Source organism: Typopeltis vanoorti, chromosome 22 (genome assembly GCF_054136105.1).
Source record: "Typopeltis vanoorti isolate ZY-2024b chromosome 22, IOZ_Tvanoo_1.0, whole genome shotgun sequence".
Lineage (NCBI taxonomy): Eukaryota > Metazoa > Arthropoda > Arachnida > Uropygi > Thelyphonidae > Typopeltis > Typopeltis vanoorti.
Window position 1 is genome coordinate 35,412,351 of NC_143570.1, and position 25,999 is coordinate 35,438,349.

The 25,999-nt window shown below is 35.4% G+C and overlaps 1 protein-coding gene across 7 annotated transcripts in view; it reads left to right on the forward strand.

The window, feature by feature from the left end:
* LOC150094297 (protein mono-ADP-ribosyltransferase PARP4-like) overlaps positions 1 to 25,999 on the forward strand; it is an 879,331-nt gene that overhangs the window by 754,852 nt on the left and 98,480 nt on the right. For 4 of the 7 annotated variants that reach the window (XM_090411811.1, XM_090411813.1, XM_090411810.1 and 1 more), the window contains 2 exons: positions 1,570 to 1,623; positions 23,124 to 23,741. In XM_090411811.1, the coding sequence (XP_090267937.1) occupies positions 1,570 to 1,623; positions 23,124 to 23,741 (672 nt within the window). Of the gene's footprint in view, positions 1 to 1,569; positions 1,624 to 23,123; positions 23,742 to 25,999 lie in introns of those variants that run through there. The other 3 variants (XM_090411815.1, XM_090411814.1, XM_090411816.1) reach the window with 2 other exon arrangements.

A 25,999-nucleotide genomic window follows, 5' to 3' on the forward strand; every position in this document is an offset into this window, starting at 1 on the left:
AAATACTTAACACAAATCCTCCAACAAAAAATGTATATGAAACAAAAACCCTCAAGAAAATCCTCAAAATGCCTCCAACTAACAACATAATAAAACAGGATTACAAAAACGCAATCTCGCTTCCTTGTATCAAAAATATTACAGAACAAACTAGCGAAATTAATGAACAAACACGAAGTAAAAATAGCCTTCCTTCTTATGGAAAAAATCTCAAAATTCCTACATTCACCAAAACCACCTCATCATCCTTTTACAAAATCACTGCTCTTGCGGGATTTTCTGCATAGGACAGACAGGGAGATCTATAGAAATACGCATGGCTGAATATCAAAATGACATACAATACAAAAGAGAACAAAAAATGGGGTCTTGCTTTCCATACCACTTCCACTGGACATGATATACTCTAGCAAAAAACGACGATGTCATACATAGAAAATAACAGCTACATAAGAAAATTTAAAGCTGCTGCTAATATGCTGAAAAACCCAACCCAATGCAATAAAAATCAAGGTTTAATTCTCGATCAAGTGTGGTCAGCTCTAATAAAAAATCTACCTCAATCTGAGCTTGGACTGTATAAATGAGAACAAGAACACGTGTCATCGTGCAGTATTGTTCAACGTTTAATAATGTTTTATATCTGCATTTTATTTGTGTTTATGAGTTTATGAATAGCCAGACAGTTATGATTTGTAGTTATTAATTTCTCTTGTTTAAACTTTAAGTTATACTATTTACCCTGAAGATGTAAATCCTACGATTTACGAAACTTGTCAGAAACTATTATTTCGGTATATTATATAAATGATTAATAAAAAATGTGGTGTAATCACCGAAATATGTCTTTTGAACCAATTAGTCACAGAGGTCTATGCCTACTATCTTTACATTGTTTATTATTATTATTCATACCTCTATGGAGTCAAAAGACTCATCATGGGAGGCTCTTCCTAGGAAGCACGAAGTCTTTCATACCACTCCTTGAACTCATTGACTGTTCTTGCTCTCACCACTCTATCAGACAATGCATTCCATGGTTCAACTACCCTCCATGCAAAGAAACCACTACTCACCCCCTCTTGATCACAGCTTCCTTTCGTAACTTCCAGGGATGGCCCCTTGTCATCACTCCTTCCTGTTGTTTAACCAAGCAAAAGAACTGTTAGTTCTGGGGAGTCAGGGTTGACTCCTCAGTGTCAACCCTGTAACTACCTCTCAACAGTTTAAAAGTCTCGATCATATCAACTCTCCTTCTTCTATCCACCAAACTCTGCAGTCCACATTCCCTTAGCCAATCCTCATAACTAACATTGTACAGTCCTGAAACCATCTTTGTTATCTGCCCCTATACCATTTCCACAGTTAATTTATCCCCTTCAAATCCTAGGGACCAAATTTGAGAATAATAGTCTAAGTCTGGTCTGATCAGGATCTTATACAATGGAACGATAACCCTTTTTTCTATGCAGGTCAGTGTCCTTATGAAAATTATGTTTCACTTAGAAAACTGCAACATTTTTAACCAGAAAGAAAGAATTACAAATCAAATAATTTATTTTCTTACAGAAATGGAAAGATCAGCAGTGATGCCTAAACAAATGTTAAAAAAAAAAAAAAAAAGTAAGTAGTATTAATCTGTCTCAATATCATCAATCTGTTATTTTTTGTTTTTAGCATTGTAATAAAGTAGATTTCTGTTGAAAACACTAATTTGATATCCAAAGTATGTAAATGCAGTCTGAGAAGCAAACAAATAGTATCCATTTCACTTTCTCGTTAATAAATTGAAAGTGATTCACAAACTCTCCAGTGAGCATTTGCTTGTGTTTACTTTATTAATCTATAAAATACTTACCTGGTTTCTGCATGTTCTTATTTTTTTTTATAGATTTTTGTAGTAACTTTTGTGATTCATGATTATTGGCCTAAGTTTAGATATAGTCATCATCATGCGTATCAAAGATTTAGGCCTAGCATGGCCTGTTCCGGCCTTAGAAGTCATCGTTGAATCGTTTAAGAGGATGTCCGGGTTTTCTTTTTCCTAATGACTTTAGATATAGTGAAATACAATAATGCATTTGAGATAAGTAGACTTTCTATAGCTCAGTCAGATGCAGGGATGTTTGGAGTTTGAAAGACCTAGGCTCCAATCTCATCTGTGCTACGATTCCCTTTTATAAAGTGTGTCAACTGAAAATGGGTTAGCAAGCATCATGGCAAATTTTATCCCCTAAAAAAAACAACCAAAAGAGCACATGAAAAATGCACATACATACTATAAGATTAATAGTTTCAGTACCAAACTAAGTTTCACAACTGAATTGGATAAAGATAACTGCATAATTTTTTTTTAAATTGAACACTTTCAAAATGTAATTGCTGTATAAGTGCTGGAATTTGTCATCAACCTACACATATATAACTATCTACACTATGTTATATCCTGAATTTGAGATGCAGGGATGTTTGGAGTTTGAAAGACCTAGGTTCCAATCTCATCTGTGCTACGATTAGCATTCAGATACGTTATTACGGCGAATTACTACTCGGGCAACGTTGGTCAAAGTGTCCAGTGTGATTGCTGCACATGCTGTTTCAATTTCTTTCTGAAGGGCCACCAGTGTAGCTGGTTTTCTACAATACACTACATCCTTTATTAGGAGAATGTGGGGGGAACTCAACTGCACCTCTCCGTCCTATCTCATTGAGATAAGCCTTCACGTCTTCGTGGTAGTGTGGTGGTGCACCATCCTGTTGGAAGAGAAATTGATCATTGCACAGTACCATGGGTCTCAAACTTATCATGAATATGTGCAATTGTCAGGCATATTGAAGGTTGTGTTGCAAACTCACACCTCCATTGTTGTTGAACTTTAACAACATTCTCAAATTTGAAATACCAATTTAAGATAGTCTTGCTTTCATCTAAAGACAATCATGCCTCGGCCATTTTGTTTGACTGTCCTACCGGTCACATGTTGATGATAGTATTCATGTGAGTAGTGACATCTTTTGAGAGATCATCATACTACACATTGGAAAAAAGTCCATAGATGACATCTGTTAAAGTGTGTATACATTTTTTTTTTTTTTTTTTGAGGACTCTGTATATGCACCTCAATCATGGACCATCATTAAAGCAGCTGAAAATATCCTAGGATGAGAATGCTATATTAATAAGTCTTGGATTACCCAAGAAATACTACAGCTCTGCGATCAGAGTAGAATGCTAAGTCCAATTTAGAACCTTGGGAACAACAACAATGAACAGTGTGATTATCTGAATAGACAGATTAAAAAGGAAACAAAATTTCACAAAACAAGTAGTTATCCAGTGAATGTGAAGAAATTAAGGATTATCTTCATAACAATGCAAAAGCATACCAAATAATTAGACAATTAACAGTCTTTTGCTCATAAGAGCTGGATGAGTATGGAAAAAATTTTCCAGTCATAAACAAATATTGAAAAGATGATGTGAATATTCAAGTAAAGTAAACCATTCAGATATGATTATAGTTTAGATCAGAAAACGTAAAGGGAATTGTTCTATAAGTAACAGAAAATGGTGATTATCTAAAGAAAGAATCATTTTAAGACAAAAACATGAAAAGTAGCAGGAATTGGTAATATTCCATCAAAACTGCTTAAAGAAGAGAGAACCTGTTGTTAGTGCATTTCACAAAATTTGCCAGAAGGTATGGAACACTGAAATCTGGCCAGCATCAAAAAAAGGAAACAGCAAAAAATTTGATAATCTTGGGGCAATTAGCCTTATCAGCGAACCAAGTAAAATATTTTTTTTAGACAAATTGCTTTTACAAATTGTTTTTCTGCCTTGATTTAGGAAGAAAATACGAGTCAATAGACCACATATTTGCATTCCATATTGTTGGAGAAAACAACATAGAACATAATAAAGTAGTGTACCATAGTTTTATTGAACTACAGAAAGCTTTTGATTCTGTTTTGCATGTGAATGTGATGACCTTTAGAAAATTCTACAGCATTGGGGCAGTTCCATGGAGGGCAGAATTGGAAAGCCAGGATATCATTAGTGCTTGGGAAATTGTGAAAGAATATTTGTTAGCAGCAATAGTAAGCTGTATTCCATGGGTGAAGAAGCGGACACAATTTGGTGTAAAGTGGATGACAAACGGGAACTACAGTTGAAAAAGAGATTATGGAAGAGATATAAGGAGAGGGGTGGAGGACAGATACATGAAGAATATAAGACGCAGGACAAGAGAGTGACCAGAATGGTGAGGAAGGCAAAACTAGAATATGAGAAGAGATTGGCACAAGAAAATACTAGGAATTTTTTAGCTATGTGGCCAGTAGGCAGAGAAATTATTATGGAAGAATGACATTGCAGGATAAAAATGGGAATAGAATGACTGATGCAGAGGACTTAGTGGAGTTGTTCAATGAACACTTTATTGGAGTATTTCATCCTGGAGGAGGTTTTAATACTATAGAGGGATAGGGCAGGTTTAGAGGTGCAAGAGGAGAGTGTGTACCAAATACTGAGTACTCTGGATACAAATAAAGCTATTGGACAGGATGGTATTTCACCACGGGTTTTGAGCTAAAGAACTGACAGCTCAGTTAACCTGACTTTTCAATAAGAGTCTGGCTACGGGAAAGGTACCCAGGGATTGGAAGAAAGGTAAGATAGTGTCGCTGCATAAGGGTGGTAGTAGGCTGGAAGTGTCTAATTATAGCCTGTTTGTGTGTCATCAGTAGTTGTTAAGGTCTTGGAGAAATTAGTGAGGGACTATATACAGCATTGGGCAGATGAGGGTAATGTTATTTGTGAGAATCAACATGGAATTCTTAAGGGGACACTCTTGCTTTAGTAATATGATTGCCTTTTATAATAAAGTGACAAGAGTAGTTGATGAGGGAAAGGCATATACTGCCATTTTTTGAGGCAGGTTTTTTTGTGCAGAGTTGTAAATGATTGGAATGCCTTGCCTGACAGTGTGGTGTCTGCAAGGAGTTTGAGTGTGTTTAAGACATGGTATGATGAGCTGTGTGTGTGTGTGCTGTGAAAGTACCTCCCAGATGAGTCTTACTCCTTGAATTCTTGGGGTAATAATAATAATTGCAGCTGCAGAGGGGTATTTTGCAGATCTTATTGAGAACCACTACAGAGCCAGGGTAATGGTGCTGAAGCATCGCTAGAATAAATGTATTAGTCTTAAGGGAGATTATGTTGAAAAATAAAAACAATTTTGAAATTATAAATTCGTTTTTTCATTGTTTGGCCAAGAAATTTTCAAGCCACCTTCTTAAATATTAACCAAAATATTAATTTATCTGAATACATCCTATCCTTCATTAATCAAGAACATTCACATGAATTTGTAAACACACAGATTGTTCGGAACAATTAGAATAATTTTTAAAAAATAACGTCAGTTTCTTTTGCATAACTACATAACAGTTGTCACCTTTGTTAGTCCTTATTGTTTTGTATACTAGTTTGTTTATTTACACCTGAAGAAATCCTGTGTAATTGGAATGAAACATCTCAGTGTTCTCCCTTATAAACTTTAATCAAATATTCATGAACTGGTAAAGTTCAAATACGTCTATACAGTGTTTTTTTTTTCTGGAATAAAGATGCCGATACTCACTATGAAGATGTTATTACAGCAACTTCCACACTTTTAACATATCCTCCTATATACCCTTGTCGTCTCTAGATCACTTCTTGCTTTTGGTATCAACTGCAGAATGACGGCCTCGGAGCAGCCATGAATCCTCATATTTGCAAGGGTTGAACTGAGTGAGAGGAGGTGCTACTATTCTGATGAACATCAGTGCAGAAGTTGTCCGTGCAAGCAGAGATGTCCTAGATGAAGTTACTATAAGATTCATCTCAGAGAAACCCCTTTCACATTCACTGGAAGATATTGCAGTTGTGCCCAAAGTGGGCTTTAGAGGAAGTAGTATGTCCGGGACTTTATTTTCTTGAAGATATTCATGGAAACCACAAACTGCTTCTCTTTCGTTTAAGCAAAATTTGCATGCTAACGTTTTAATTTCAGCTTCACCGAATGTCAGATGCTTCCCATGACTTTCTGGCCAATACTTGGAATCTAAAATCGTAGCACATTCAGGCAAATCAGCATTATCTCCTTCAAGCAGATGCTTTCCAACAGCTTCTTTCAGACTTTTATAGAAAGCAAATGAGCTTATTGCAGAACTGTGTCTTTCATTTTTGTGGCACTCAATCCCTTTGAACTTCATCTTCTTCTTACTTTGAAGAGAAATACTGTAGTACGGACCAGGATTTTCAATTCTTTCTTCAAAAAGTTGAACTGCATTCTTTGTCTTCCTGTCTGCTTTGTACAAGTCAATATTTCTCTCTTGTAAATCTAGACTTAGTTCACTAAGTTCTTGCAGCGCATCACACATAAGGCCCAAATCAAGAACAAACTCGCATGACTTCATTTTTCTTAAAAGGCCCTCATAAAGAATCTGTTTTGCTTCTTCTACTGTCTTTTTTTGCCCCCAAAAAAGTGATGGAAGAGGGCTTCACAGTCTTTCCACCCTGCAGAAACAGTGCAAAAGCTAGATACAACCCAGAGAGTGCTTAAAATTCTGTCAATTTTAAGAAGTTGAAGTTCTAGACTCGCTGCACATTCCTATAGTTCCCTAGCAGTTTTAAGTGAAGCATGATAAGTCACATAAAGTTTGTCCATGAAACTCTTAAAGCGATTCAGTCCTACCACATTGTTTACTGTGTCACTAGCAGAAAATTTGGGCCAATCATTATCAGAATCTGCCTCCTTTTGACCATGTGGATCTTCGGTCTTGGTTTCGTGATCCTCTTCACCAAGCGTATTTTCAGTGCTAGTTTTCTGTTTTACAGAATCACAAGTAGATTCAACAATTTCTGCTTCCTAAGCCTTCCTTTTTTTTTACTCATTGGCATAAAGTAACTACTTATTTTACTAATTTTGAACAATGATTGCACTGATTTAACTTAGATTAATTCAATACTCACGTGATCACCTGCCTGTTGCAGAGTGAATATAGAACTGATAAACTGATACTGAAAGTGAACACAAAACTCCTGTTTCTGGTTGAGTACCAACCTATGAAATAGGAAAGCAGGGTACCAACTTATGAGTAATCAAAACTGAAAATTCAATTCGTGAACACAGTACCATCTACCGGAAAATTTATAATACATTTTGCTGTTAATAAATAACAAATTTTTAAAAACTTAAGAAAAAAAGATGCCGGTACTGAGTACTGTTGTACCACCAGAAAAAAAGCACTGCTTATATATATGTTGTCATATAAAATAAACAGGATTATATAAAGCTAAAACACTATTTCCTTTAATATTATTCACTCTATTATCATTGCCAGTTTTATTATTTATGTTGCTTTTTTAAATGAACATGGAACTTTTTTCCTTAATCGATGAGAATAAATAAACATGTTTAAAGATATCTTCCTTAAGGTAAATAGATTTCAAAAATTTGAAATTGTAATGCTTTCAGTTTTTTCCCTCCCCTGTCTGGAGCAAGGCATGATCATGTCAGATATCACAAGATGGGATGCTTTCTTTGTGGCAGTTGCTTTCAATAACTGCATAGAAAACACACAAAATATGCAAGATAACATTATACGAGAACATAAAGAAAAAGCATATAATTACACCCGTATTTAGCAATGAGAAACATAAGCAAGTTTTTTTGTTTGTTTTTTTCACAATTAAGAAATTGTTATTATTACCACTGATATCCAGGGAGTCACAGACTCATCAAGGAAGACCACATATCAGCTGTCGTACCTTTTCTTGAATTCATCTATTTATACTACATGCACTTACCACCTCCAGAATCAATTCATTCCAATTATACACTGCTCTACATGAGAAAAAATTTATTCCTTACTGGTTTCTTGATTGCCTTCATTTTAACTTAAATGTTCTTCTCTTTATCCATTATAAAATGAAAAATTCCATCAGTTGGTGTCATATATGATCCTTTCAGAAATGTGTAGTTCTCTGTCATATCATCCCTGTTTTTCTTCCACAAATTCTCAATCTGTCCTGAACAGTTACATTCCACAGTCCTGATACTATTGTTTCCACTCTCCTTTGTGTCCTCTCTGCTGTATTTCCATCACTTCAGAAACTAGGGTACCATGTCTTTGGAAAATAGTTCAGGTGAATTGTATCAAGGATTTAATATGACCTCACCTGTAAAAGAAGCAAAAAGACTTCCTTATCCTTGTATGTCGATGTTTTTATTTCGACATTGCAGTTATCCTCTGAGTTCTATTTGCAATCTGTGATGCATGGCCTCTGAAGTTCAATTTTTTGTCTACTAATTCTACAAGATCCCTAGTTTAATCAGTTTCTTCTAGCAGAATCACACACCAATAATAATATGTCATTGTATATACCATCATACCAAAGTGCATAGCTTTGCATTTGCTAACATTGAACTGATGAGCCATTTTCACATGCCAACAATTCCAACCTGTTAAGATCATTCTGCAAGTAATGCATTCATGTCATTTGCATTGCTGATTACTTTGCCTATCTTTGCATCATCAACAAATAGCTGTAACCCTCCTATCAAATCTTTAACAATGTTATTAATGTTGGGATTGAATAACAGTGGACGAGTGGTGTACACCAGGTTTAGTCCTAGTGGATGCTGCTGGTCACCTGAAATCTTGTAGCTCATCCCCCCCCTCTCCATACATCACTTTCTGATACCTGACAGTCAACCACCCTCTTATTCAAACTAAATAGTTTATAATCCAGTCCCATATAATCAGGCTTATGCAACAGCCTTAGCAAAGTCCAAAATATCATAGTGCATTCATTCTATTTGTCTAACTCAGATGTAACATTATCATGAAATTTGAGCAAGTTACTGAAACATAGCCTTTCCTTAGTAATTAGAGATAAAAATAGAATTTTAAACAGTTTAAAAATAGAATTTTAATCCTATCGCCAGCAACTAAAAGAAAGTTTAATGGGATAAATTTAAGTTTCCACAAAATTAATTTTAATTTTATTTTTATTAATTAAATTAAATTTTATTTTTATTAATTAAATTAAATTTTATTTTTATTAATTAAATTAAATTTTATTTTTATTAATTAAATTTAATTTTATTTTTATTAATTAAATTTAATTTTAGTTTCACAACATAGTGCAGTGACTATGATTTCTTGGCCTTTTCAGAAGAAGCTTATCAGTACACTGCTCTGCTTTTGAATTTTCATAGAGCTTCCGCTTTGAAGCTGCAAGCATCTCAGACTGTTATATATTGTAAGATACCATTGTGAAACCTGTGATTGGTTACATATTATAAAATCATGCTATCACTGTGAAAAATCCAAAACAAAAAAATCAACTGAAAGAAAAATCCAGCTATTAAAAAAAAAAAAAAAAAAAAAAAAAAAAAAGTTTGATCCTTCAATATTCAACCACCACCTTCTTGAACAGAGCTGACCTGGCACAACAGAGCCATGGCCTCATGCTGTCGACGCCACACCCACACCCTCCCGTCAGCTTGGTACAACCAATTGATAAATGGATTCATCAGACCACACAACTCTGGTCCACTTTGCAGAGGTCCAATTTTGATGGTCCCAACACCAGGTGAGGTGCAATGCCCAGTGACAAGCTATCAACAGTAGTACACGATTAAGGCATTGGCTCCTGCAGTCTATGGTATGCAGGATACACCATACTGTTTGCTTGCTGATGCTGCTTGAACCTCCAACATTGAAACTGGATGTGACTTTGTCACTGTTGTCCTGCAGTTGGTCTGTATGAGCCTGAACAATGCACATTGATCACAGTTATCAATGGCATGTGGTTCACCACCACTTGCTTGCTGGGTGCTGGTACATCCATTGATGGTATTCTTGTGGTAGACCATTGATACATTTGTCCTCAAGAGCTCTAGGGTTCTTACCACTTCAGCAATACAATGACCCATCTGTCTTACACCAATAATATGTCCACAATCAAAGTCGCTAAGATCATCACATTTACCCATGTTTGTCGATTTTTTTATGTTCAGCCCATACACAAGAGGTCGGTTGATTAACCTAAAGTACATTAGTACCATATATGGGTAGTGGGTTGGGAAAGGAGGAAAATGTTTACATTTGATTTAAAAGACTATATCGTTTTTCTTGGGAAACACATCAGGATAAGACTGTTTCCACAGTGGCAGGGATGAAGGAGGAGGAAAAGAAACTTGTTATCTGAGTTTAAAGGTGCACTGTGAAGGGATATTGAGCAGCAGCTGCATGTGTTCCAACAGGCTTAGTACTAAGTGGGGGAATTATTGATGCTATTTCAGATGATCATATGCCATGGAAATATTTATAGCCTACACATATTGCAGAAACCAAATGTCTGTGTGAAAGTGGGAGGAGTGAGTTGGTAAGAGATGGGTCATTAATAAGTTTAATTGCTCTCTTCTGTACTGAGTTAAGCATTTGAGAGAGCTCTTATTGGCCCCATTTCAAATGTGAGAGCAGTATTCAATAGCTGGATGGATCTGTGATTGTATAAGATTAACAGCTGTTCACAGGTGAAGTAATGTCTTGAGTGAAAGAGAAATCCTAAAGAAGCTGAGGATGCAATGTGCTTATGTAAGGAGAGGCTCGATGTCAGGGTAAAGCTAAGAAGAGAAATCTCATCTTGTCTGGAAATTTGGTTGTTGTCAAGAATAATACTGTGAGAAAATGTTTTTATTTTTGTGAAAAATAAGACGGAACTAGCATTGAAATTGACGAGGTTATCTGAATCCCATTGGTGTATGGCTTGGAGATCAGAATTGAGTGCAGTGGTGGTTAATGTGCTGTTGGTTATGGTAAGTTGTGTAGAGTAAGATTTATCAGATGAAATGGGGTTTATCAAATGTAGAGTAAGGTTTATCAAATGAATGGGAGCAGTGCAATGTGCTATCATCTGCAAAACTGCATTGGGTTGGAGGCCAACTGAAGTAGGTCATTGATATATAGCAGAAAGAGGGTTGCTGAGAGAATAGAACTTTGTGGAACCCCCATCATTAGTTGAATAGTGAGAGAATAGTGAACCATCCACCATCACACAAAGTGTGCATCCAGACAGAAAGCTGGCAATCTAACTACAGAAGTGCTGAGACATACCAAATGATGAAAGTTCATTTAGTAAGCCTTTGCACCAGACAATCTTTGGAGATATCAAGTGCAACCACTTGAGATTTACTAAACTTCTCCATGGTATTTGTCCAGAGACAGGTGATGTATGTGAGCAGATCTCCTGTTGATCGGCAGCAATGGAATCCATACTGATGGTCGTTTATTAGTTGGGTGCCTTCAAGGTAGTGTAGGAGTTAGGAATCGATGATTTTCTCCATTACTGACAGTACTGAGGTGAGTGAGATACGATGGTAGTTAGATGGCAGTGATTTGTTGCTCTTCTTGGGAATGGGTAGTTGAACATAGGCCAATTTCCAGGCTGTGGGATAGATGCCAGTGGTGTAAGAGAGTATATACAGGTGACATACATGTGGTAGGAGTCAGTTCTGATGCATAAACCTTCAGGACAATTGGAAGAATGCCATCAGTGCCAGGAGACTTTTTTTTTTGTGTCTAATTTGGACAGTATTTTTCAGATCTCTTTCTGGCAAAAGGATATAGGGGACTTTGTATGTTGGGCATCTGGAATGGTTGGGGGTATTTACCATTGTCAGTTATGCATGCATTGGAAGCAAAGGGTGAAGCCCAGGAGATTGTTTTTTTTTTTTTTTCATGTGGGTGATGATAGGAGTGAGAATAGTGTTGGGCAGAAGTTGCGACCATTTGCTTTGGCGAGAGACCAAAAGACTTGACTGCCATTTGGACAGGCTGCTAGAGTCTTGCTTTTTGCTCTTTCGAACTGTTTTTTGGAAGCATTAATAGTTTTCGTGCATCTTGATTTTCATTTGTACAGCCTTGGCACATCTTCTGGAGAACCAGGGTGTAGTTAGGGAATGGAAGTTCAGAGTACTGTGAGGAATGTATGTTTCCATGCCAGTGAGGATTATTTTGGTTGTGATATACTGTTGAGAAGCTCTAATGTATGCCTATTTACTGTCTGTATTCAGTTTGGTTACATTTCACTTTGCACACGGGATGCCATTGTCAACTTCCCATCACCCCTCTCTAATATTTTGTCTCCATTGAGTGTATAATGCATGATTGGTATATTGGCTAATTTCTTTCTTATTCCATATAAATTTATTTAACCATTTTTGTCATAATAATTTTATTTGTTGTTTATTTATCTTTTATTCATCTGCTGTTTATTTTGTTATTTAAGTTGCTATGTTTGCTCAAAACTGCATATTTAGCTGAAATATAGTTCATCATTCAAATGTAGTTGATATTCTCAATGTTCCTGCCTGTTTTCATATTTTTTGTCTTTGTCTTTGTTTGACATCTTCTATAGACTGTACTGGATTTTACAAGTTTTTTTCACTTAGTTAGACTATAAATTATATTTAGTTTAATCCCTTATCCAAGTGTAAGCAAATGAAGTTTGCACCTGAAGTATCTTCAGGACTGAGGGCAACTCGTGGCAAAGGTGGACTGACTTCACATCACTTGCTTTAGTATCCTATCTTCCCATAATGCATAGCATTTACATGTCCACAAGGAGATATGTTTTCATTATGGGATGCTAAGGCAAGTGATGTGAAGTCAGTCCACCTTTGCCACGAGTTGCCCCAGTCCTGAAGATATTTCAGGTGCAAACGTTGTTTGCTTACACTTGGATAAAGATTAAACTAAATATATAATTTATAGTCTAACCAAGTGAAAAAACTTCCAACCTATTTCTCTAATCCAGAATAATTTAATAATAAGGTGTGACACCTTTTGGCAACTCATATATGGAAATATGACTTCTGCATTGCTTCAACCTTGATATCATCTCTGGGTCTGGCTCCCACTGAAGAGACCTCAGTAAAGGTCGAAACCAGTCTGGGTAGTGACCCTTCCCATAATGCATAGCATTATACATGTCTGCAAGGAGATGTGCTTTGTATTATAGGATACTAAGGCAAGTGATGTGATGTCAGTTCACCTTTACCACGAGTTGCCCTAGTCCTAAAGATACCTCATGCACAAACTTTGTTTGCTTACACTTGGATAAAGGATTAAACTAAATATAGGATTTTACAAGTATTAACATAATCTTCATAGACTGAGTTAAAAATCTCAGATTTTTAAATCATCTTTAAATCCTCATCTTAGCTTAGCTTTACCCATGTGAGTAATAAACAGCAACATTGATAGCATGCATCCTTGCCCGAGTTTACATCAAAGCATCTTTCATTTCTAACTGATGAATTACAACTTCAATATAGATCTTTTTTAGATTCTCATGTCTCAAATCTTTGTCTTAAAATAACAATTAGATCAGTGGCATACCCAGGATTTAACTTGGGGGGGGGGGGGGGTGAGTTGAACAGATAAAAATATTTTTATCCGTTCAACTAAAATTCGTTGAATTTCATTCATTAAATAAAATTCATTAGGTGATTATAAAAATTTATTTAAAGAATAAAATCCAGTTTTCTTTTCTTTTTACAAAGCTCTTGAATTATTTCAGTCGTGGTTATATTAATCTCTTTGTGTATATACAGAAAAACCAGTCTCTTCAATCATGATTGTGTCATGGTTGATCTTAAATAGATTTTTAAAAGGTGGAAGTTAGAAAATTACCTTTCACTGATGCATGTTGTTACTGGAAGCATTGCAGATATTTTTAATAAGTTATAGATGTTAGGATATATCATTTTGTCACACTTTGAAACTGCATCAATGGCATTTTTGCATGGAGCTATTGCAAACGGTTTTTCAAATTTCTTATACCACAACTTGAATTCAGCATTCAAAATTGCTGTATTTGTATAAGGCAAATCACTGGCATAAAATTCACGCAACTGATGAAAATCTTCCATTGCACTTGCTGTTGGAGCATCTTTTCCATTTGGTAGAAGAGAAAAAAAACTTTCAAAATGTTGCAGTGCCGAGTGAGACGTCCCTGAAGTTGAGTCAATATTTGATCAATAAATGGAATGAAAATAATTCTCCTGAAATACCCTTCTACAGAATCAGCTGGAACATTGGACCTTAATGTTTGTTTTGATGTAGTCCTTGGCTTTTTAATGTCAATATTAAAATTATTGGCTTTTATACATGCTTCATCATAAATATCTTTAAATGAAAATGGTGTTTCACGAATGGTATTTAATTGAGCACAACATCATCAACAAAATTTAGGGCAATTAAGAGGTCTCTGTCAGATTTTTGCATTATTTTAGACAATGGTAAGGTTTATGTAAATATTTTTTGCAAGCTAAATAAAGATATTATAAAACCAAATTCACACAATGAATTATTCAAAAGTTTTGCATTAGAGGACGAGTCTCTGTCTTCCCAAGAAATGACTGTTTCAAGACTATGAATCACTGCATCATATAATTGCACCATGGTCATGATGGCTTCATGGCGTTCCACCCACCTAGTCAGGCAAATTTTGTGCTTAGTTTCTGTCTCTTAGTATCCAGTGTATATTTATCAATGTTGTCAACAAGGACTTCCTGTCTCTTAGGGGTATTGAAGAAATTGTGTACTTTTCAATTATGCCAATGCAATTTCTTATTTCAGTCACAGATACAGCATTTCCAATTATCAAATTCAAACTATGTGATGCAAAATGAATATATAAAGCTTGTGGATATATAACTGATATGTGAGATTGGACACCATTAAACTTTCCGCTCATTGATGCAGCACCATCGTCACCTTGCCCATGTGAATATGACAAATCGATGCGATAATTATTTAAGCTTCTAATATTTTGTCGGATAAGTTTTTTCTTGTAGTGCTTGTTACAGGAACAAATTGTAAAAATCATTCACAAACTTTGTTGTCATTTTCTTTGTCTATATACCTGGCACACAAGGAAAGATGTTCAGTGGTAGAAATGTCACAAGTTTCATCGGCAAGAATTGAAAAACATTTCGCCGAATTAATTTTTTTGACCAAACGGTTCAAAATGATTTCATTGCATGCATTTATAATTTGATTTTGTATGTTCCAGGTAATGTAGGTAACGTTTTTGGTAAAATGTTTAAAATGTTCAGCCAAGTTTCTGTTGCCCACATCAATTCTCATTCTTAACAAAGCTCAAAAATTGCCTTCATTGGTGATTGGTTCCTGTTCAAATGAAAATTCTCCATAATCACGATGTCCTCTCAAGGGTATATTTTGCCGACCACATAAAATTACTGTTTTTATAATTGGCTCTAATTGTTTCTGATTAACGGCAGCTTGTGATGCACTATCTACATCAATTTGTCGATTGATTGGAATATATTTTCCATCTCGAATATTGTTTAGCCTTTCGTAAGTCATAACAGCCGTTATATGATATTTTGTTTTTTGATGATTATTAAATTTTTCAATGGCTTTCTTCCAATTATTATAACCTTGTGTAACTAACTGCCTAGGTACTTCAGATTTAGATTTTCCAACATTAGCAGGTGCAAAAAAAACACACAATTTTACAGTATGCAATATTTTCAATTTGAGAGTACACAAGCTGTGTAAATTTTTCAAACCATGTGTATTGAAAACTTCATTTATGAATTGCAGCACAGGTTGCAGGAAAATTAAAATTTGGTTCTGGTTTCCACTACTTTTTCACAATATCTAAATTATCGTCAGAATTAAATATTTGTTCTTTCAACAGTGCAATGTCATGAGAATTAATAACTAAGAAAGTACTTTCTTAGTTATTAAAGTTATTCTCAGGTTTTGTTCAGACCTGCGACTGGGGAAACCTAATCCAAATTGGTATTGACAATATTAGTAGCAGCAACATTACTACTAACATTTGAATCATCCTTTTTTGTTTTTGTTTTTTTTTGAAATAGTTCAATAAAATACTCTGCATACGTTTTTCAGTCATAATTTGAAGCACAAAATCCAAAAAATAAAATCTTTTACAAATTTAACTTCAAAATTTTAACTTTAACTTAACTTCAATGTTATTGAAGAATTTACGTACAGTAAGGTTACTCTTCAGAGATGGAAAGAAGTTTCAAGTTCGAGACATGCTTTTCAACAAACTCAGTGCAAAATAGCACACAATACGAGCATATCGCACATGACCTATGACTGAGCATCTGCAATGATTCACCAATTCATGATACCTGTGATCCTCTCTGGCCCTGCTTGGACAGCTATAGGACAGCGTTTATCACCCTTTCTAAGCCCAAGGACAAGTAAAATGCCTAAAACAATTCTATGGACCACTAAGTTATGTAATTTTTTAAAAACGTATGTGGAGATTACCAACATTTGGGAAAAACTGTGCCATTTATAACATAAATCTAAAAGCATGTTTTGAATATATATGGAAACATAATTAACTTGGAAGTAAACAATTAAAAGCGTATCATCATCGAACAAAGTTTTAATTTTTATTAAATAAATAAGATGATATAACTATTTACTTTTAATGAGATGGATTAGCTTCTCGGCCTTGCAGAGTTGCTTGATATCTGGCTCAATATTGGTCAACTTCAGTCGAAGATCGACACACACACACACACACACAATAAGATGAATTCTGTATTTTGTTTTTATTTGAAGGAGCGATGAAAATCCTTTCTTGCAAAAAATAGGTTGTGGAAACTGCATGACTATAATTCAGGAATTGCTTCAGATAATTCAGAAAATTCATTTCTCAATGAAGGCGAGATCCAGAATCGAGCCAAACCACGATCACGGAATTGCATTTTAAGCCCACTATCACTTGAAAGCTCAATTAGCTGTTCTTTTTTCGATAACGAAAAAAGAACAGCTGCAAGCCTGAAATGGATCGTGAGCCCACAGAAATTTCTTATAAAAGTTATTCGGAAAATATGTTTCCAAATTCTGTTTCAGAGTTTTGAGATGGACACAAACGCTTTCCCAGTGGTTAAATTCTAAACTAATAAGTTTCGGGGCCCTATACAAAATAACCAATTGTATTTACCTTTTGAATACTATCCGGGTAAGCTCCAAACTCCCCATCCCTTTCATCATGCGTTGGTAATCAGCTGCTGTTGATATTGATTTATCTACAAATTCAAAACTGTAAACAATTATTGAATAATAATAACAATGATGTAGGCATAATTACCGTAAAGAGAGAAAAGTCACAAAACAGAAAAATGTTCCTACAAAATAACCAATTATATTTACCTTTGAATGAATCCACTGGTCAAGTGTCCAGCAAGTCAGCAAATCTTTCCCTTTGTTCAGCATATTAATATTATCGCATTGCAATTGATGGGAATTCTGTGTTTCTGTTGATTCGTTACAGATCTCTTTCTCTTCAGAAACCACACACAAACTGTCATTACAAACTAGTTTTGTGTTATCACTGTCATCTGAGCTATTTTTCCCGTTTAAAGAAGGTACCAATGTACTTATCGATAATTGAAATACCATACTTACTCGAATATAACTCGCACCCCTGATTTTACTTTTCAAAAAAAGAAATTAAAAAGTTTCGCATATACCTCGCAAATGAAAAAAGCTGAAACAGAGCAGGGGATAGTAACTTGCTCCCACAGTAAACAACATATCCTCCCCCAATAGCCACTATATATTGCAGAGGCAAGAAAAACAAGTACTTTTATTATGTCAGTGAATAAGGTACCAGTAGTCTGTGCAATATATTTCTCAACAAATAGTGCAATTAGAGACAACTGGGATAAAAATGACACTAATTAATGAATCACGTGTCCTTTCATACAGAAATTGCTGTATAGACTCTAGCAAAACCATATGTTTCACCGGAAAACACAGTATCTAACTAAAAACTATTGTTATTAATTAGATATGTGTGTGTGAGTTTGCTTGCCTCAAAGCAGCAATAAAGTTCAACCAGTGATAAAATTGATAAACATGTTAAAACTAAGAAATATGTATATACAGGGTGTTCGGGATAAATTTGACATATTTATAATTAATTATATTTTTCCGTAAGTTACATGTATTAACACACACTTCTCTTCATTTAAAAGTTTGGACCCTTCTTCATTCATATACAAGATGTCAGAAAGGATGGATAGCTGGAACCCACCTGAATCATGGAAGAGAATAACTTGTATCATGATGATTCGTGCCCGCCATCAAAATAAGGATATTACGACTGCTGATCAATGCTCCCTGAATACAGTAAAAACAATCAGGCATGAACTAGAGACTTGCAATGGTGACTACGAGGATGTAGCAAGAAGAAAGATCCCTAGCAGACGATCTGATTGCGTTCGTACAGCAGAATTCCTCGCAAATCTGCAGGAACAGGTGTTGAAGAACCCTGGCATTGGAATTCGGGCTTTGTTCGTGGAGTTGCTAACTGTAGTCAAGCCCTGGATAACAAGGGTAGCCAATGGTAGGCCGTATGTATGGCAGCAGGATTCGGCCCCTTGCCACACCTCTGGGAAAAGTCAAAAATGGTTGTCTGAAAATTTCTATGACTTCACCAGTCCAAATGTTTGGCCTCCAAACTCCCCAGACCTTAACCCCATGGATTATTTTGTATGGGGCGCAGTTGAAAAAGACACCAATCGCACTTCCAGTAATACAAAAGCCCAGTTAATGGATAAAATTAAAACAGTTTTTGCGGCCCTTCCCAGGGAGACTGTAGCATCAGCTTGTTCGAGGTTCCGAAGCAGAATTGATTCGGAACCTGTGATCGATGCTAATGGTGGTTATTTTGAGTAAATCTTGTTGATAGTATTGTAATTAACTCTGCCTGTAATGTTTTTTTGTCAATTCATTAAATTTAATAGATACAAAGAAGATTTTCTTTTTCCTTACGAAACTGTCAAATTTATCCCGAACACCCTGTATAGTGAATGTTGTTATGGCATTTTCACATATGGAATTCGGTTGAAGAGAGTTAGCATTTCAACTCAATTGGCAGCTTGCTTTTATTTTTCAGTTGCGCAATTTCCTAAATCATGCGACTGAAATGTTGTGAGTTAACCTCAATATTTATATATATATATAAATACTGAGGATAACTCACAACACACTTTGTCCAAGTATTACTTAACACTTCCGAAGATATATTGAGCCTTGGTTGAAGGAGGAAACCCTTCAACAATAAAAATCAATAAACAACAAACAATTGGTTGAAATGTGGTCATGTGGACAACACGTTCACTTCAAATCTGACAAAACAGCAAGGGAAAGTGGAAGCAATAAAACCATATTGTTGCTCACTTAATCCCTCTTTTATTAGTCGTCATTCTGCCACTACAAATTAAAATAGTAGTAGAATGTTCATGGAATGAACATTCTGCCACTTTTTATTTTTTTTTTTTAAGTATCCATTTTATTTCAATAATTTTTACTTACTTATTCAATTTTAATTTGTTTTGTTTGGATAATTAAAATATATAGATTTATTTGGTTAATTTAAGTCTGCCTGTGGACCACCTGTCCCATCGTCATGGACCACAGGTTGAGAAACACTGTTATAGGGTACTACTCTCGCCTTATATGACCCCTAATTCATAAGTAGTATAGAAATAGAAGACATGACACAACATAAATAAAAAAAAATGAATTTTAATTAGGAAAAGTATTTTGGAAAGTTTTTTTAGTGTTTTTTAACCTTTTCTTTTTGGAGGGGGCCAGGGCCCCTTAGCCCTTTCCCTGGGTGCACCACTGAATGAGATATTGGTCTGAAGGCAGCATTTTCTTTCCCAAGTTTTTCTTCCACAATTTTTTTCTACTCTTCTCGAGTGTGCTTGCATAATTCTTACCCATAATGATTCTGAGGAGATCCTCGAATTCTAACATCATCATATTCCTTTTTTTTTTTTTTTTAGATAGGTATCTACAAGAGCTCTACTCTATTTATCTCAGAATTAGACCATTCTTTCCAGACCTTCTAAATTATAGACTGAAGCCACTGTAAATTTCAAATTTTACTTCCGTTATTTTCAATTACATATCATCTACTCCAGCTGCCTTTCCATGTTTCAGATTTCTGATTGATGTACCTTAAGTATTGATGTTTGATTGCCTTTCTCATATGCTACTACTATTCTGTCAAAACTGTACATTCAAAAGTCTTTCAAAGTAATTACTCCAGACATCCCAAATATTTTTAATTTCAGTTTTTGTGTAACATTATCATTTCTGATTCCTTCTGATTACTCCATTTCTAAGCTTTTCATTTTGTCTCCAGCATTTTGCTACCCTCGTGATATTTATCATCTGTATTCTTACCAAAGTTTACCTCATCATTGCTATTTTTAAAATTCTTACCATCATCTAAACATGCCTTAAATTATCCATTGCCATCACTCTCAATGCTCTCTCTCTCTCAAACATTGCATTTCATTGACCAGCAACTCTCCATACAGAAATCTGCTCCTCATTTCCTACTTATCTTTCCTTATACAGCTTCCATGGATAACATATTGTTCCATTCCTGTCTCTTGCATTCTCTGAAAAATCTCTTCCATATTACTAACATATACTCTATCATATCTCCCATTCTCTTCACAAGGCTCTACAAATGACATTTGTTACATTTCAGTTATAGAGACAAACAACCGCTATAACTGAATTTTGACAAACCTACAAACATTATTGAATAGTGAATCATGAAATATGTTGAGATATGCTATATCATGTAAGTATCAATGTACACTGTTTGGAAAGAAGTCAACAGACACCATAGTGGGAGGAACAAATAGTCATGACACCCACCTTAATAAGAATTAGGACCTCCTTTTACTGCAATGGCTGCAGCAGTCTTATGGGGGATACTTTTCAAGCATATGATAGCAATTAGTGGTAATTTTGACCAATCATCCTCTGTCCATGTAATGAAGTCCTGGACTATTATGAGGTGGATGTCCCTTGACCTCACCTGATGCTTGTTCATCCCACAGATGTTCAGTAGGGTTGAGATCAGGGCTTTGTTGAGTCCAGTCAAGGGTGATAGTCATGTCCACAAACCATGCAGTTACAGCAGCATTATGACACAGTGCATTGTCTTACTGAAAAAGACAATGGTCAGTTGCATAGAAATGTCACTAAGTAGGAAGCCTTGCATTGTCCAAAATAAGTATTTAATACGAGTTTTCGTATTAAATACATATATGAGACGTCACCAAAAGGTGACGACTCATTATACATATCCGTAAGGATATGTGCTTTGCATCATGGGATACTAAAGCAAATGATTTGAAATCATTAGCTTCTATGTATGAGTTGCCCTAGTTCTGAAAATACTTCTGGCACAAACTTTGTTTGCTTACACTTGGATAAAGGATTAAACCAAGTATATAATTTCGTGGTATCTTTAATGCAGGAATTAGTTGCTAGATAGAAAAGTAGAGCTATGATAGAGACATTTCCGTTACATAAGTTTTCATAGGATTGATACAAGGGAAATTTTTCACTATAAGGACTAGGGTTCAACCTGGAAATTTAGCAAAAGTTATGACTAGATTTTTTGCTTAGTGGGGTTTTCAGTGGGTACATTCAGTGTGGTTTGTTGTGGGTGCATGTCTATGGGTGAATTAAAAGTTTGATTGTTTAGTTTTTGATATGTTTGTAGCTTCCATCAATGGATCCATGCTCCAATGAAGTTGACCATGCAATAATAAAACCACAGTATGCTGTATACAGATCTGAAAGATTATTTTTGCAGTCTGAATCAGTAATGAAGCTTCCCCCCAATCTCAAGAACAATGGCTTCATTAATTTACTAAAAATTTGTAAGATGGTCATTTATCTTGTTTATATTTGTCCCAATAGTATCAACAAAATAACATTTATTTTGATCTTTTTTATTTTGAACAATTTCTATATTGTTTAACCTTTATATCAATGACATTGCAAGGGGATATTCAGTTGTTTGCAGATGATATGAAGCTGGGAAGGATTATTAGTAATAGTGCAGATGTGGTAACCCTGCAAGAGGATTTGAATAAGCTAGATAGATGGGCAAATGAATGGGGGTGTCAGTTTAATGCAGCAAAATGTAAGGTTTTGAGGTTTGGGAAACATCGATGGGATGCTGCATACTCTATGGGAGGAGTTATACTGGAGGAAGTAGGGTAGACAAGAGATTTGGGGTTGATGATTGATAGAAACCTGAAATTTAGGGGACATGTTGCAAAGGTGGTGAAGGTAACACAAAGGATTGCTGCAATTATGAGAAGGACACTGACCTGCAGAGATAAAAGGGTTATCATTCCGTTGTATAAGTCTCTGATCAGACCACACTTAGACTATTGTTCTCAGATTTGGTCCCCAGGATTTGAAGGGGATAAATTAACTGCGGAAAGGGTAAAGAGACGGATGAGAAAGTTGGTTTCAGGACTGTAGAATTTTGGTTATGAGGATCAACTGAGGGAATGTGGACTGCAGAGTTTGGTGGATAGAAGAAGGAGAGGTGATATGATTGAGACTTTTAAACTGTTGAGAGGGGTTGACACTGGGGAATTCTTTCGCTTGGTTGAACAGCAGGAAGGAGGGATGACAAGAGGCCATCCCTGGAAGTTACGAAAGGAAACTGTGAGCAAGAGTGTGAGGAGTGGTTTCTTTGCATGGAGGGTGGTTGAACTGTGGAATGCATTGCCTGATGGAGTTGTGAGAGCGAGAACGGTCAATGAGTTTAAGGAGTGGTATGATAGACTTTGTGTTTCTTAGGGGGGACCTCCCCTCGATGAGTCTTGACTTTATGTTCTTAGGAAGGACCTCCCACAATGAGTCTTTTGACTCCATGGAGGCCTGAATAATAATAATAATAATAATTGTTATTGCTTTGCATTTTGTGAAAGGTAAGATCTCTGAGTATTCCTAGTTTGAAATCTAGTGGAATGTCAACATCTTAGTAATAAATTAATTATCATACTTATTTTGTTTTTTGTGTTGTTGTAAGTTAATACCATTAAATAAATAACCTAAAATAACTTGAAAGTTGTTGAAATTAAATAATGTTTCTCTGTTTTTTTTTTCTGATATAGCTTGAATTAACATGAGTGTGTTTATTACAGTGTATTCACTGCCACAACTGCAGAGTGTACCACGATTACCCCTACTTGGTGGTTCTCGTGCTTTTTCTTTTGAATCAACATCATCTCCTCCTGCTGCTACAGCTATTGATTTTGGATCAGTACCATCTCCTCCTGATGCTACAGCTTTTTGTTTTGGGTCAGCACGACCACCTGTTCCTGCTGCTACAAATTTTCGTTTTGGATCAGCACCGCCTCCTGCTGCTACAAATTTTCGTTTTGGATCTGCACCTCCTCCTGCTGCTACAAATTTTTGTTTTGGATCAGCACCACCTCCTGCTACTGGATCATTTAGTTTTGGATCATCACAGCTGTCTGCTGTTGCTGGAACTTCTAAATTTGGATCTACTGTCTTGCCTACTGCTGGAACTTCTAAATTTGGATCTACTGTCTTGCCTACTGCTGGAACTTTTAAATTTGGATCAACTGTCCTGTCTGATGCCACCACTGCTGGAACTCGTAAATTTGGATCAACTGTTCTGTCTACTGCCACCAGTGCTAGAACTCGTAAATTTCAATCGTTATCCTCATTTAGGTTTGCCATTTCTGAAGTTTTGGAGAATGATATCACAGAGGAAGCTTTTAGTTGTTTTTTGTTAAGTAAGTTATTACACTACTAACATGGTAATTTCAAATAGTATGTTTTCAAACAAATAAAAAAAAGTTTTTTTTTATTTGTTATTTCACTTTTTTTTACTGGCTCTCAGCTTTCATTTATATATATCAGCTGGAAATTACATTGGGCATTATGTTACAGCAGTGTTTCACAAGCTGTGACTGGTATAACCTCCCTCCAACTTCATGTATACCCATTTTCCCTGTCATGGCCAAGGTAACTTGGCCTTTTTAAAATCTAATTAATGCACTGAAAAGGCAGGTAATTCTGTCTGCATAGTGTATTATGGCTCAACTGAATGTATGTGTTCTCTGGCCTATTTGCCAGGAGGAAAAAAGCCCTCTCACTTCCATATGAGATTAGCTAACTCACTTTCAGTTGAAAACACCTGATGAAGTTTCTAACAGCTAACCTTTTTAGAATTGAGGATTTTCAGCTTTTTTTTTTTTTCATTTAATAAAAAAAAAATGGCACAAAACAGAGCAACCTAGCTGACTTTCATCTAATAAACTTTAACTCCATGAGTTTTTTGCTATGTGAATATTTGCTATATGAATATATAATTCCCTATTCATACATGAATAAATAAGGATGTATAAAAAAAAATTATTTTATCACTGTATAATTCTGTTTTCAAAACTGCAGTTGTAAACAATATCGTACTACTAGCTCATCTGTCTATCAAAGGATACTGCCCAAAGTTGATATCCATAATTAGTACAAGACTAGCTGCTGACTTGCAAATTCATCACCTTCATTTTATTTTGATTCAGTAATGGGACAACACAAACTTGCAATTTTGTACTGATCTGCAGCTATAGATCAGTATTCTGTGGGCATAGATACATCTAGGGTGGAATCCATGCTCATGGCAGGATTCTCCATGGGCATGGATGTTTGTGATTGTTGTTAGGTAGAAGATGTATTTTATTGCCCATTGTGAGACCATCACTTTGCTTATTGGTAGCCTCAAGTGGCTTGAAAATTTTCATGGTCTCTAGAGAAGGGTGTCAATGTTATGTTAATAAAGAAATAAATAAATAGAAATAAACATATATATAATTGATAAAAACAGAGAAAAGAAAACATAGCTCATTCATTGTACTACTTAATGTACTATAGGTTTACAACCTTACATAGGAGTCACATTAAAAAAAAAAAATCCATTGCTTGAACCAGTGGTCTCTGTGTGATTTTCATTAAATATGTGTTTGTGCTATTTTAGATCTAGAAATAACTGGTATCAAACAAGCCTGTGTTTAAATTAAAAAATTAATACAATAGACAATTTTGGTTAGAAGTGTTTTCAATGGTATTTAAAAAAAATCTCAGTGCCTAGAGTAGGTTCCCTCTCTTGATGAGTCTTTGGACTCCTTGGAGGTGTCATGTAATAATCTCATCACAAATGAGTCTAGATATTATTCTCTTTCTCAAATGATGTGAGATGAAACATTATAGTTATTCTGACAAGACAAATTTGTCTCTTCAACTTTATCATCCATAGGAGTTGCTTCACTTTTCAGAATGATTTTACTCTCAAACAGAAGGTACTATCATGGATAGTTCCCTGTCTCTTACTTTATGGGATGGGTTGAACAGCAATTGCTCTGTAACATCCATCCTGGCCCTCAGTACAGTATGTGTATGTGGATACTTTGCAGTAAGGCAAGTTCTCATATTCTGAAATTCAAGAAATTCATCATCTGCAAACAACTGTATATCACCATTTAAGCCTTTTCCAATGCCATTTACATACAAATTAAATAACAATGGCCCCAAAACAGACTCCTTGGGCATGCCACTAGCAGCTTTCCTCTTCTGGGATATTTCCCAATCTCCATACACAGCTTGCTGATACCTATCAGAGATCCAATTCAGTACACTAATCTACTATCCACCAATTTAACTACTAGTTTGTCATATGGCATTCTATCAAAACCTTTGCAAAATCTAAATATACTGCTATGTATTTGTCACCTGGTTATAATACTAAGCAGACTGCTAAAATACAATCTTTGAGCAAATTCATGCTTCCTTTAAAGAGAATTCTACTGCTATCAATTCATTTCTGAATCCTTGTCCACACTAGCTTTTCAACACCTTGGTTACAATTTCAAAACAAGCAAACTGGCCTATAATTCAAAGCCTTAGTCTTGTCACTCCCTTTATGAAGTGGAACAATTTTACCATCTTTCCACTCCTTTGAAACCTGGGCTTATCTGAAACTCACATTACATTAAAG